At 38.7% G+C, this 12966-nt stretch overlaps 1 protein-coding gene across 3 annotated transcripts in view; it reads right to left on the bottom strand.

Annotated features, from left to right (window-relative positions):
* The window catches only part of PDZRN4 (PDZ domain containing ring finger 4), a 245672-nt gene that overhangs the window by 40415 nt on the left and 192291 nt on the right, over positions 1-12966 (bottom strand). For all 3 annotated transcript variants that reach the window (XM_048926470.1, XM_048926479.1, XM_048926483.1), the window contains 2 exons: positions 4349-4602; positions 3100-3202 (listed from right to left, as the gene is read on the bottom strand). In XM_048926470.1, the coding sequence (XP_048782427.1) occupies positions 3100-3202; positions 4349-4602 (357 nt within the window). The remainder of the gene's footprint in view (positions 1-3099; positions 3203-4348; positions 4603-12966) is intronic.

The following is a 12966-nucleotide window of genomic DNA, read 5'->3' as shown; positions in this document are numbered from 1 at the left end:
ATAATCTCACTTCTTCATTTCCTGATTTGGTTACATACTTTCTATTTGTCACATCAAAATGGAGGGACTTTGCACCATTCTAGAAAATAATCAGTCATTAGTACTCTTTCTACATACTACCTTGTTTCAAAACCTTTCTGAAATCTCCAGATTTGGCTTCAAAATTCATCCAACCCCCCTGCCAAAGCAGGTTCCCTATACCAGGTCGCACAGGTAGGCATCCAGGCAGGTCTTGAACATCTCCAGAGAAGGAGACTCCACCACCTCCCTGGGCAGCCTGTTCCAGTGCTCCGTCACCTCACTGTAAAGAAGTTCTTGCACACATTTGTGCAGAACTTCCTATGCTGCAGTTTCCAGCCGTTTCCCCTTGTCCTGTCTCCACTCACCGCTGAAAAGAGTCCGGCCTCACCATTCTGCCCCCTACACCTTAGATATTTATAGACCTGGATCAGGTCCCCTCTGTCTTCTTTTCTCAAGGCTGAACAGACCCATTTCACTCAGCCTTTCCTCATAGGAGAGATGCTCCAGGCCCTTCACCATCTTCGTGGCCCTCCGCTGGACTCTTTCCAAGAGATCCCTGTCTTTTTTGTACTGGGGAGCCCAGAACTGGACGCAGTACGCCAGATGAGGTCTTACCAGGGCAGAGTAGAGGGGGAAGATCACCTCCCTCGACCTGCTGGCCACGCTCTTTTTAATGCACCCCAGGATGCCATTGGCCCTCTTGGCCACGAGGGCACACTGCTGGCTCATGGCCAACCTGTTGTCCACCAGGACACCCAGGTCCCTTTCCGCAGAGCTCCTCTCCAGCAGGTCATCCCCCACCTGTAGCGGTGCTTGCAATTATTCCTCCCTAGATGCAAGACTCTAAACTTGCTTCTATTAAACCTATCCAGCTATCCTTTTAATGCATGGAAATGCTAACCAGGTAGTTTGTTTTGTTCTGTGTAATTAGCTGGGGCTCACACCAGAAAGTCCTTACAAAGAAAGAAAGTTAATGCCCTGCTGCTTTTCCCCTGGACAGCTAACAAATCCATTTTGACTCGGTCCTTCACGAGATCTATTTTTGAAGCTGTGTATCTCTGGGCTCTCTACTTACACTAAAGGAGCTTAATAACTTCTCATAAGGATATTAAATAACTTCTTATGAGGATATTAAACAACAGGTAATACAGCCAATGAGCGATCATAATAAATCATAGTGCTACCACCACACAGGTTTAAATTTTAGGAAAGGGTTTCACATTTGGAGCTCTAGTAAAAGGTTCCAAGATGCTTCTCCTTCAAACCTTTCCTATTTAGAATGGATTCTTCTCCTGAAGGGAGTGCAGACAGTTCATTTCCTATTTGAATTTCACATGAAACACTATTTCAATCACTCAGTGCATTTGCCTTGGGCCACTGAATCACAGCTGACAGCAAATTAATGACTGTGATGGTATGATTAGCAGTGATTACAGGCAACTGAGAATCTGCTGAAGTATTTGCCACTATGATAATACTTGTGCCAACTATTATTAGGGATTAATAATGGCCATAAAGAGGACTTGATTACACTAGGTAGACCCTATGCAGATTTGAAATCCATTACTATTCTAATAAGTAGCTGATAATCTAGTGAAAGAATATTTTCACCTAAAAATGTATCTTTTTAAAATTTATTTCTTCTAGATGTTTCCATTACTAATTTATTTAAATATTACTAGAAAAATAGCTCCTACTAGTTTAAGGAAAAAGCAATATAAACAAATACACTTGTCACAGAAACTTAATATTGTATTACACCCAGGGAGCTGAAGCAGTATGTAAGCTCTGAGATTCTTATGCTGTGAGATATCACACCAAAACCCAACTGGGAAGAAATAATGATTTCACTAATCCCTAGCAATGATTTTTTGAGAAGTTCAAATAAAAGTTTGCTTGTTTTGATTGAGATTCACTAAGCAGATGTTATTTGATTTTTCTACTTCCTGGGGAAGAACTTGGATTCCCCAAGCTGCTAGGAGAAAAGAACAATGAGATGAACATGCAGTAAAGCGTCTTAGCTGCTAAAGATAAGATAAAAGTGAAGACATGGCATATTTGCCAAAGCTTTTGCCATTCATTTCATTTCCAAATGTCAAATAGTTATGTGAAACCTTTAAAAACATTTCTTAGGATACTGCAAACAGAAGGATAGGATATTTTAAGTCTTGTATTAAAGGTATTAAAGGTAAACCTTGTATTAAAGGTATTTAATTATTTATAATCACTCCTGTTTAAAATACAGCAATGTGAACTTATACAAAGACTTAGCACCATTTAATAATAAAAAGAACCATCTGCTTCTTATGCCTGCTTCTACAAATATATTCTTCCTGAAATATAGCAGAAAACACAAAAATTCAATGATTGACAGGCAAGAATACTATTCAGGTATTGAAATGAAAATCTAATGAAGAACAACAACAATCATGTTATCATTTGGGGAAGCTCCAAAAAAGATTTTCCAGTGATTCAGAAAGACATCCACCCTTGTCACTAGAGAATACAATACATTAAAAGCAAAGGGAGAGCTGTGGTACACAGCACAATTTCTTGTAATTGCAATACTTATAATGTCAAATTCAAAGAGCAAATAACAGAAATTATATTAATTTTCAAAGTTATAACCTGATCTTTCGAATGCTCAAGCACACGCCCAAGTATCTGCGAGACTAATCCCTAAGGCATGAGTAAAAAGGCCAATTAATTCTTAAAATTAGAGAGAAGAAAAAGAAGAATTAAGTTTTCAGCTACCATTTCTAATTCTGATTTTTTTTTGCTTCAGAGAGGTAAAATTGCAAAAAGAATGCAGCTGAGTTACAGTCTCAACTGCACAAAGAGGGAGCATACTTAAAAGGCAACCCAAACTTGTTTGGTGACACCCAGTGCAGAATTTCACTTCCATGTTTCACATGCATAAACTAACTACAGTAAAGCTTGTGAAATTATACAGGTAAAAAAGAACACTTTCTGATATTAATTATTTTCAATTTTTCCCCAGAGGAGCTTGCTATCACCTGTGCAAATACCATATCTGTAATAGCAGAAAGAGAGGTTGCAGTGTGCCATTGATCTTACCTCATACTCAAAGTCCTCTGCTCTATCTGCATCAGCAGGCAGGCTGGAAAGATACTCATTACCTTCATAAAATTCATGCTCCACTGGCTGAAGAGAATGGCAGCTACGTAGAACAAAGCAACACAAAAAACAGTAAATGAGATAATTTGTTTTTTAAATTAAAAATGATTTTAAAAAATCACACAAAACCCCTGATCTGTAGTTTTCTTATCTCTGAAATATTACTCTCAATTGCCTGACAGCCTGAATGAAATAGGACCTGAAGTAGAAAGGGCTGTTTTCTTTTCAAAAGCTCAAATTGTAGATTAGCTCATTTTGCTGGGTTCATCTTTTGTTAGATTTGCAGAGTGTGATCTCTTAACAGGGTCTGTTTCAGGCCAAACTACTTAATTATGAACATTTGGAATTCCTTTTGCTCATTAATGTACCTAACTACACATTCATATGCTGCATCATGATCAGTGCCAACTTATCAATCATCTCGTTATAAAAACATGAACATCTTCAATCTACAACCCACATCAGGCTTAAAGTTGTTCAAGTGCTTGCATTAAATGCTTTGCATTATATGGTTTTGTTAAAGTGATAACAGGGTGATGAAGGGCACTTGAATAACCGCACATTTTAGAATGTCGGTAAACTGAATGGTTACATGAGTTTGAGACACAAAGAACGAGGTCTTCACAACATGCACTTAGGTTGCTTTGGATCGCAGGTGTAGATCTACCTCAAACCCTTTTTTTTTAAAATGATATTTGCATCCAATTACATTTCAGAAGATGTTCATTCAATGAAGGCATAATTCACATTATATACCATATGAAAGGTGAAATTATACTTTCCTTCTCCACATTTTTGAACTGCCTTAGCTAAGGGGGACTTTTAATAAAATAAAATAAATTACTTCCCCTCTTTCTTTAAGAAGTTTGAAATAATAGAAAGTAACAAGACATCTCTTTATGTGTTTTATAAGCCTTTTCAATACTTTGGAACACAGAATTGTTTTTCTTCTTGATCAAAGCTTAATGTTTAGATGAACATTGTGCACGAGCACAAAGTAAGTGAGAACAACATTCCTTCCTGCGGTCTAATGCAAGAGTTGAGGAAAATCACCAGTAAAGTCTAAATGGGGCAACAATTACCAACATCTACAATTTATTTAAACTCTTCCTCTGACTTTTGTAAAAGAAAGCTAAAGGCAACTGCAATGCCTTAATATCACCTGAAAACTACAGAAGATAAGCCATACCTGTCTGAAAGCAGAAAAGGACAGATATCAGGAACAGGAGGTGTGGAAGGCCTTAGTTTGGCCAGAGCCATAATGTGCTCAAAAGTGATGTCGGTTTGAGTGCAGGCATCCACAAGCCGTACATCCTGAGAGCTACCATGAGCTTTGCTAATTGGGGCTCTTCGTAAAACCTGAACTACAATTGGCTCCTTAGCATTGCGAAAAGCTTCCACTGCCTCTTCATGAGTGGCCTTGGAGAGGTCCTTCCCATTGACCTAGACAAAAACAGAAAAATATACAGATATACCAAAGATCACACACAAGAGAAAAGGCAGGACAAAAATGAGGATGTAAAATACAGGCGGAATAACTATTTTTGAGCAATACATCAAGTCATTTGCTGACACTGACTGAACTTTCTTTTGGTAGTCATGCAAGAGAGCAGATAAGGCTAGAGAATAAATAAATTCTTTATGATAGAAAATAGAAATGTTTTGAACTGTCACAATGGAATCTCAAAACAGCAAAGAAACATTTAAAATTAGTTCTCTCATTTTATTTTATTTCCCTCATAAAGTACAAATGAAAAAGGAGGGGTGTCTTTAATTTTCAATTTCAACATTTTCTGTGGCTTGCAACCATAATAAGGGATTTCTGGCATGGTATTGTTATTAATGCAGAAGTCAATAAACACATCTTGGATATCTGAAAAGAAACAAGGCCAACTTTCACTGTTTTGCCACTTATCAGCTATTGCATTCATACAATAATTAAGGCCAAAAAAAGGAAGATTTGACTGACAGTCAGCTGCTGCTATTTCAAGGAAAGAGAAATCTAAGGCAAACAAACTGAAGAATTTATTTGCTACAAACAGACAACTAATAAAACAGAAAATTGTGCTGCAAATGCAGCACAGCTTGGGGAAAATAAAAGACTGTGTAGAAAGGTTTCTTTCTGCTGCTAAGTGAAGTAGCAAATTCCTACAAGTCCAAGTGGGGTCTTTTCATATTAAAAAAAGTTAACTGTAAGACTTAGTGCTGAATTCACATGAACTCAAGCATTAAGGGAAAACTTGACAAGAATCATCCCACTACAAAATGCAATGACTAATTTGCCAACAGCAGCCGGAATCCAAGCCCTAAAAGACAGTGCAACAATACAGAAAGTTACACAGAAACTACAATTCTGCATTGGTTTCAGAGCCATGGGATTCTGTTCTGTTGCACAGCATCAAACTGTTGTGAGCTGCTGTGGAGGTGAGATGATCCTGTACTGTGGTAGAATGGCATTATTTTCTAGAAAGAACTGTGAATATCTGAATAATACCAAAGATAGATTTAAATTTATATCCCTGTGAAAATCTCCTCACTGACAGCAAATCAGAAATAGGATTCTATGGCAACATAATGCCCAAATTTACTTTGTTATATAGATTATCAAGTCCTAAAACTTCTCCTTAATGAACTAACTCTAAGCCCTTCCCAGACATTGGACGAAATCCACCAGAGACTTTTGCTGAAAGCAACATTTCTTTGCCACATGACTCTTTCATTAAAGAAATACCTGGAACTTTCTTGTCAAAAAACAAACAAACAAAAAAAACAACAACCAACAAACCAAAAAATCCAAGGACAACACCAGCAAACTCAAAAGACCCACTCAGCACAGTCAGCAAGTAACAGTTTTAAGCCTGCCAGGAGAACGATTTGCAATTAAACATGTCATATTTGAGGCAACAGGTGTAACCATACCTACTCAGCTGGATGGTTATAATAGAGTTGACCATTAATTACTTATATATACCAACTTGATAAGTTTCCAGAGTGCATGCTTGAGTACAGTGTATAACCAGCACTGCTTTCATGGCCATGTCACTCATGAGGACAAGAGAAATGAGGACATACTGTAGTGTGGTCATCAGTGCAAGGATTTGATACCGTATAGTCACAAGCAGATTAGAAATGTCCTGAATAGATTTCTTTACCTAAAACCCCTCAAAACTCATGTGCTGAATATCTGGGAGCCTCAGAAGTGCTATACAATGTAACCTAGACTATGATCAAATAATACGAACAGCAGCTAGCTTAATCACCTGATTTCAACACATTTGTATGAGGGCTGCTCTGAAAGAAAAAGCCTCCTACTTTATCATGTCAGCCCACAATGCCATAGGCAAATGTTGATGGTATGGCAGTAGAGTTGGATATCCCACCAATATTCCATTACATTTTGTTGCTGCGTGACAGATGGCAGCAGACGGGCAGTCTGACAGAATGGCATCTCACACTGAAGTGTATAAAGCAAAGGTGTGTCATTGAATTCCTGCATGTGGAAAAATTGCACCCACTGACACGCTTTGAGGCTTGTTGAATGTTTATGGAAACAAAGCAGCAGATCTATTTGCTCTATCAAATAGTGTTATTGTGCCTGTTGTAGCTGTTGTACTTTCCATGGAAATAAATAGGAGGTATTACTTTCTGAGTGACCTGCATGCTATTTCTCTGACGACTGAAGCCAGAAAATGTTAAGATTTTATCTTTCAAATTATAATTCATCCAATTACAACCTTTGGTTATGTTAAACTAAGTTACATGCAGAAATATCAGTGATGTACAAGAGGCAGTGGCAGCATGCTTGAAAAATAAGCTATGTTATGAGAAAATGAAGGAAATTTCCCCAAGGACTCAGCTTCTGCAAACCCTCTCTGATAGCACAAGTTACACTGCCAGGGCGTTCAGATTCAGCCATGTCTAATAGAGGCAATTAGAGATAAAGCTTTAAGTCTGGGTCTTCCAGTCACTCTTCAGCTCCAGCCTCTCCTCTGCTTCATTCCTGCTTCTAACTCAGATCCTATCAAAGAAACAATTTTCCACAGTTTTCACAGTTTTGGCAGCTTTTGTGAAAAGATTGTCCTACAGGCTTTCTGAATGACTCTCATTCCCAAGGCTTTAGGAACATAAAAATTACTTTCCTGTCTTCCCAAACCTTTTTAATTCTTTTAAAAACTTTCTGATAACAGATGTGGCGTTTCTCCTAATAGCAAGTGTATAGGAAAAAATACAACATATTGTTGTATCATTTTGTTTTCCTATTCAGGTAATAAGGACACAATTCTGCCATATCCCACCTGAATTACGTGGTGATTGTTGGCAGAAGCTGACCATTTTACCACAGATTTTTATAAGCAAAGTGAAAAGATATCTGGATAGCATACAAAATATATGCTAGATTATTTTGAAATATCAGAAGCTGTGTAATTGATATCAGCCACACCTAGCCCTTAGTCTGAGGAAGCAGACATAAATACATGCTAATGCCATTTACATGCAAATTTTATTTCCAAAGAATATTAATATTTTAAAATCACATAAATGTGAAAAATCACAAAAGATACACATTTTCATTTATCCTGGCAACATATGGCTGACCTCTATTTTCATTTAAATGCCTGTTTAATTTAAAGACTTTGAAAGCATTCCATCCTTTATGCTGGTTTCTTATGCACTCTGGACACCTAATACTTGTTTAAATTGTCACTTGAAGTTCATCAACACACTCTGTCGATCTGCATAAAGGTCACCTAATTTATGAACGCTGCCTTTCTCAGAAGAAAATCTATAGCTGAATTACTCTACTCTGGCAGCTGTCCTGCCCACTTGGGGCTGGAAAGAGTGAATTTATTTTAAAACCCAAAGCCAATACTACAGATGGGGCTGTAAGCTCTCTTCACTCAGTTTCTTTAAGGTTCGTCTGCCTCCTGCAACATCCCCTAACTTAACACTCACATATAGTTACCCTGGGAGGTGTAGACTGCTGAGCACTTATTTACAGCAAGCCACTTACAGGTTCTTAGTGGACGATTAAACAAATTCCTTGCATCAGAAAGGTTACTTTCAGTGGAATCTAGGGTACTATTTTGAATGGATAGAGAAATCAGTCACTTTTAACAGTCAACACAAAGACATGGGAATACATTTGTTGCAGCAGATGGGCTAATTAATCCACAAGCAAGTTGTGAATGTTAAGTAAAGAATATATCTTTTCTCATGTAAACCATCCTCCTGCCCTGTTTGATTAAGCTTCTGTTTAATGAACACTCTCCCCCCTTTTGGACACATTGCAAAGTCTGGGCCACTTGTCAGCATCTTCCCCAGAGCGACTGGTGGCCGCTGCCTGGATGCTGGCCATCCCTTTGCTCTAAATCCAGCCACATGCAAAACTTCAACAGCATCAGAAAATAAACAAGCAATCAGGCTTTGTTTTTCATGCACAAATCAGCTGACATTGGCCAACCTCCATTTCTAACACCAGCACCACAGCACATAGGTTTATTCCCACACATGCAGAGGTGGACAGCAGAGAAGGACAGAGGGGACTGGAGTAAATTACAAAACACTGAATATAAAAAAACATCAGCAGATGGTTGTTATGTTATTCTTGCACTTTGTAATCTAAAAAAAAAAAATAGTGATATAAGAGTGCTTCAACTAAGACTGCTTCCAAGATTTAAATGCTTGTGGTTGAAATACCCTCATCTTTAAATGTTTTTCTGATGTTGGCGATTTCTATCAACGCTGGCCAGAATTTTTGAATGAAGAGCCAGAAATCCTGATGTTTCTTGTAGTCTATCCTTCATGCTATGTATGAAAAGAGAAAAAGAAGAAAAGAAAAAGAAAAATATGTGTAATCACATGAATGCAACCATCACAAAAGTTATCACAGTAGCAGTTTAAGAGATAACCTTCTCTCTTCAGCAAGTAGCTTGCATATGCAACTTAAAACTTAAGATTGGCTCTTCTGAAGAAAAAACCTCGGAGACCTCCTGTTAATCAGTAAGGGCAAAGGAAGAATAACTTGAGCATTTTGCTAGACCACAGACGTCCAGCTACAAGGGTTTCCTGGAGAAATGACAGAGATAGTGTCTGACGTGATGATGGAGTTCACAAGGCTTACTGTCCAGGGAGATTTCAACATTCATGCAAAAGATGCCTCTGACCTGACAGGTGTTAAATCTGCTCTCATCACGACAGTCTCTTCACCTCCAGTCTCTTGCCCCTAAAATACACCCAGGTAACGAAATCCCAGAGTGCATCCTTGGATAGACAACTGGCAAAAAAGATTGAGCACTGTGTCATAGTTTGATCAGTCTTTTTTTTAGGACAAGAATTTGAGCTCTCCCTAACTACAAGAATAAAAACAAAGAAAAAGAAGGAAAATATACCATCTTTCTCCTAGACATAAAGCTTTTGTTATATACAGACATTTTAGAAAACTTCCAATGCTAAAAGCTGCCAGAGATGAGGCTCTCCAGACAGAACAGGGGGCACAGGACATGTGGGCTACCAGAGATACATGGGCTGCAGAGAGAACACTGCAACTTTTCTGCTAACACAAATGTGATAGTTCATCTACAGAAATGGCATTCAGCACACTGACCTTTTAGGTTATAGTTCAGTACTAAACTGCATTTCTTGAGCAAGTAAATCTCTAAGGTAGCAAATACAGTCATTATCCAATACCACTATCTCCATCAGGGTTCATGGAAGTTCAGTGAAGGGACAACTTTTATTATTCTGGTTAATGACATTTCTTCTTCCTCAGCCACATGAGTTAAATGATGTTTGTTCCCATTTGATCCTTTGTTGCCCTAATCGCCCAATCATGTCAGCCCTTCTGAAAGCAACAGAATCACATAATCATAGAATGGTTTGAGTTGGCTGAATACACAGGCTCTGGCTGTTTTTCCTCAGGCTGTTTTTCCAAAGGCTAAGTTCTTCTTGTAATAAGAACTAATTTCCTATTTCCTGAACAGCTTAAGCTTGTCCTATTTGCTACTCTGTGTAACTGGTTCAACATCACTGAACAGACTCAGGCAATGGTCAATACTGCAGCCTCCTGTGCGTTTTCCTACGTGTAACCAGCATCAGTTCAGTTACCCAATATTTAGCAAATACCTACTGTGTCTGAAAAGCCTGTGCCTAAGATTTAAGCTAAGCAAGAAAATATAAGCGTTAAAAAATTTGTGAACAACAGAAATATCCCTGTTTCCACTTTGTAGAGCATCTTTCTAGAGAAAAACTTCCCAGGGACTTCCTAGTGATTTTGAGTATCTAAACAGCAGCTGTCATAAGAAAGTATTCTTCTTTCAATTGGCCTCAAGACTGTGCTTCGCTTTGTTCAGATATCCTCTGTGATCTGTGGGTAGGTCTGAGTGCTGCAGCTTCTCTCTGTGAAGGGCTGGATTCATCCCCAAAAGACCCTGGCAAAGAGCTGGACACTGCTTGAAAGTACTGCGTTAACAAGCTACCTTAGGAAACTCAAAAGAATTTTAAACTGGATTGGAAATAATGCCTCAGGTAGATGTTCTGAGAATGGAGAAATAATTCCCATCACAAGTGCAGTACAATACAGCAAACTAGTGAGCAAGGTAAGTAACACAAAAATGCTTGAGCAATTTTGCCTCTCCATCGGATACAAACATGAGCTTAATATCTAATTCTCCTCAATGTTACCTTCTTTACCCAGTCATCTCTACCTAAAACAAAACTCACTGCAACAAGTGCTTCCCAAAACTGTGGGTACAGAACCCCATTCATCTGCGAATGGAAAATCAAATCCACTAAAAGCAAAGAAATCACAAAGCCCTTCCCCCTCCTTAATGAGGAAGTTTGATGTTCTGAATAACAAACTTATTCTTACTTGCAGTTAAGGTATCAAGCATAGTAAGATGATGGTATTTTAGATGCATGGCTATACCCTGTTTCCAGCTGGCTGGGTTAAGAATAACTGTAACCACAACTGTATATGAACACCTAATTCTTCTCTGGCAGTGTGTAGAAAATCAGGCAAAATATCCACCCTAGGAAAAGACAGCAAAAAAGAGACACTCAGCATTTCCATGTCTGAACTTTCTTTGTGGCTCTGGACCTTCATCTTGAAGTATTTTTCAGAAGAACACTTGGATGCTACAATGCTGCGTTAGCACCACCAGGAAAACTATGCCTGCTACAAGAAGTTTGAAATCACTACTGAGTTAGCAGTGCTAAACTGTGCCCAAAATGTGATCTCAGTTCCTGTAGTTCATAGCATGGCACTTGACAGTCAGTGTAAATGGAAAATAGAATATTCCATCTACTCACTACATGTTAGAGCAATGCAGTTCTTTCAGCTCCTTTAGTCTTGAACACAGGGATAGATCAGAAGTTCACCTGAGTTACGAAACAGCAAGTGTACTCATCTGCAGTTTTGCTGGTTTGTGAGCAAACTGAAAATGCCAAATTAAGTGTAAGAATCAGTGAATCAGTTTCACAGTGAGCTGCTCAGAGCCAAGTGCTGGAAGACATGAATTTGTGAGCAGCCATTATTCTTCTTTTCTGTCTCCCTCCATACACCCAGCAGAGGTGTTACTGGACACTACGGACATCCTTCTTATCTCTTCCAGATGGTACTCTCAGTCTTGTTCTCCTCTCTCACCCCTCTTTGGCTTCCAGCTCTTTTCACTCTGCCCCCTCTCTTTCACTGCAGACCTCGTTTTTGTTCCCAGGACTTCCTTTCTTTCCTGCCTTAATTCCATCTTTCCTCTCCTAAATGCTTTTCCTGCTGTCTGTCTCTAAACTTGGCTCCTTCTAGCAGGCTGGGAGCACCAGCTTTTGTCATCAACCCACCATGACATCTGGACAGTCGCAGCACTTGTGAGGTTTGCCTTCACCAGCACTGCTCAATACAACTCCAAAATCTCAGCTAACCCAGATGGTGATGTAACAAGGCTGGAGTGTATTTACTACGTAAATTGCATTTAATATTGACAAACAGTTTTTCTAATGATATTAAGATTATGCCTGAGGGCAATAAAGACTAAACTAGCTGTGGCATGCATAAAATATGTTATGTTACTCCTTGATATAATTAGACCATCACTTATTACATTAATTATTGCAACCTTTTTCTTTTTGTGGGTAGGACCTTAGACAAATTTCTCACCAGATCTACCACATGCACCAGCCCTTTGATGGTAGTGAAGAATACAATCAAAGTCCAGTGTGTGTGCTCAGAGTAAATCATTTTTATCACTAAGCCCCTGCACTGAATGCTATATTCTCCTGCGAACTTTATGGTGTTTTCTCTAGTACAAGCTCACTGTCCAATTTTTATTCCAGAATATGTATTTTCCTCAGAAAACAGGATTTGAAAAGGCAGTTGCTATTGAAATTTTAGGAGATCAAATTAATCACATTCTTTAATTGTCTGCAACTTCCAAAGAATAATGGACAAGGCTGAACGGCAGATTTCAAGCATTTGTAAACAACATGCTACTTTTCTCCTGTGAGGGGAACCATATCCTGCATTTCAGTAAAAAGAAGAGTCTCTATTTCACCTTTAGAAAAAAACACCGAGCTTCTATGAACTCAGCGAGGGCTGGCACACTGCATGAGTGTTACACTTATCACTGTCATAACAATTCGCCCACATTCACAGGCCTGAAACTCCTGCTCTCCTCTGAACCAAGTAGTTTAAAAAGATAGATGGCTACCTTCTGGCTAATTGTGGGGGTTCTCTCATTACTACGAAAAGACTTTTTATATCTCAAGTGACTTTATAAGCAGTGAATAATTAGACTTAAAGTCTTTGGAAAGGAGTCC

Source organism: Lagopus muta, chromosome 1, assembly GCF_023343835.1.
Source record: "Lagopus muta isolate bLagMut1 chromosome 1, bLagMut1 primary, whole genome shotgun sequence".
Lineage (NCBI taxonomy): Eukaryota > Metazoa > Chordata > Aves > Galliformes > Phasianidae > Lagopus > Lagopus muta.
This window is presented reverse-complemented; position numbering and strand designations above follow the sequence as displayed.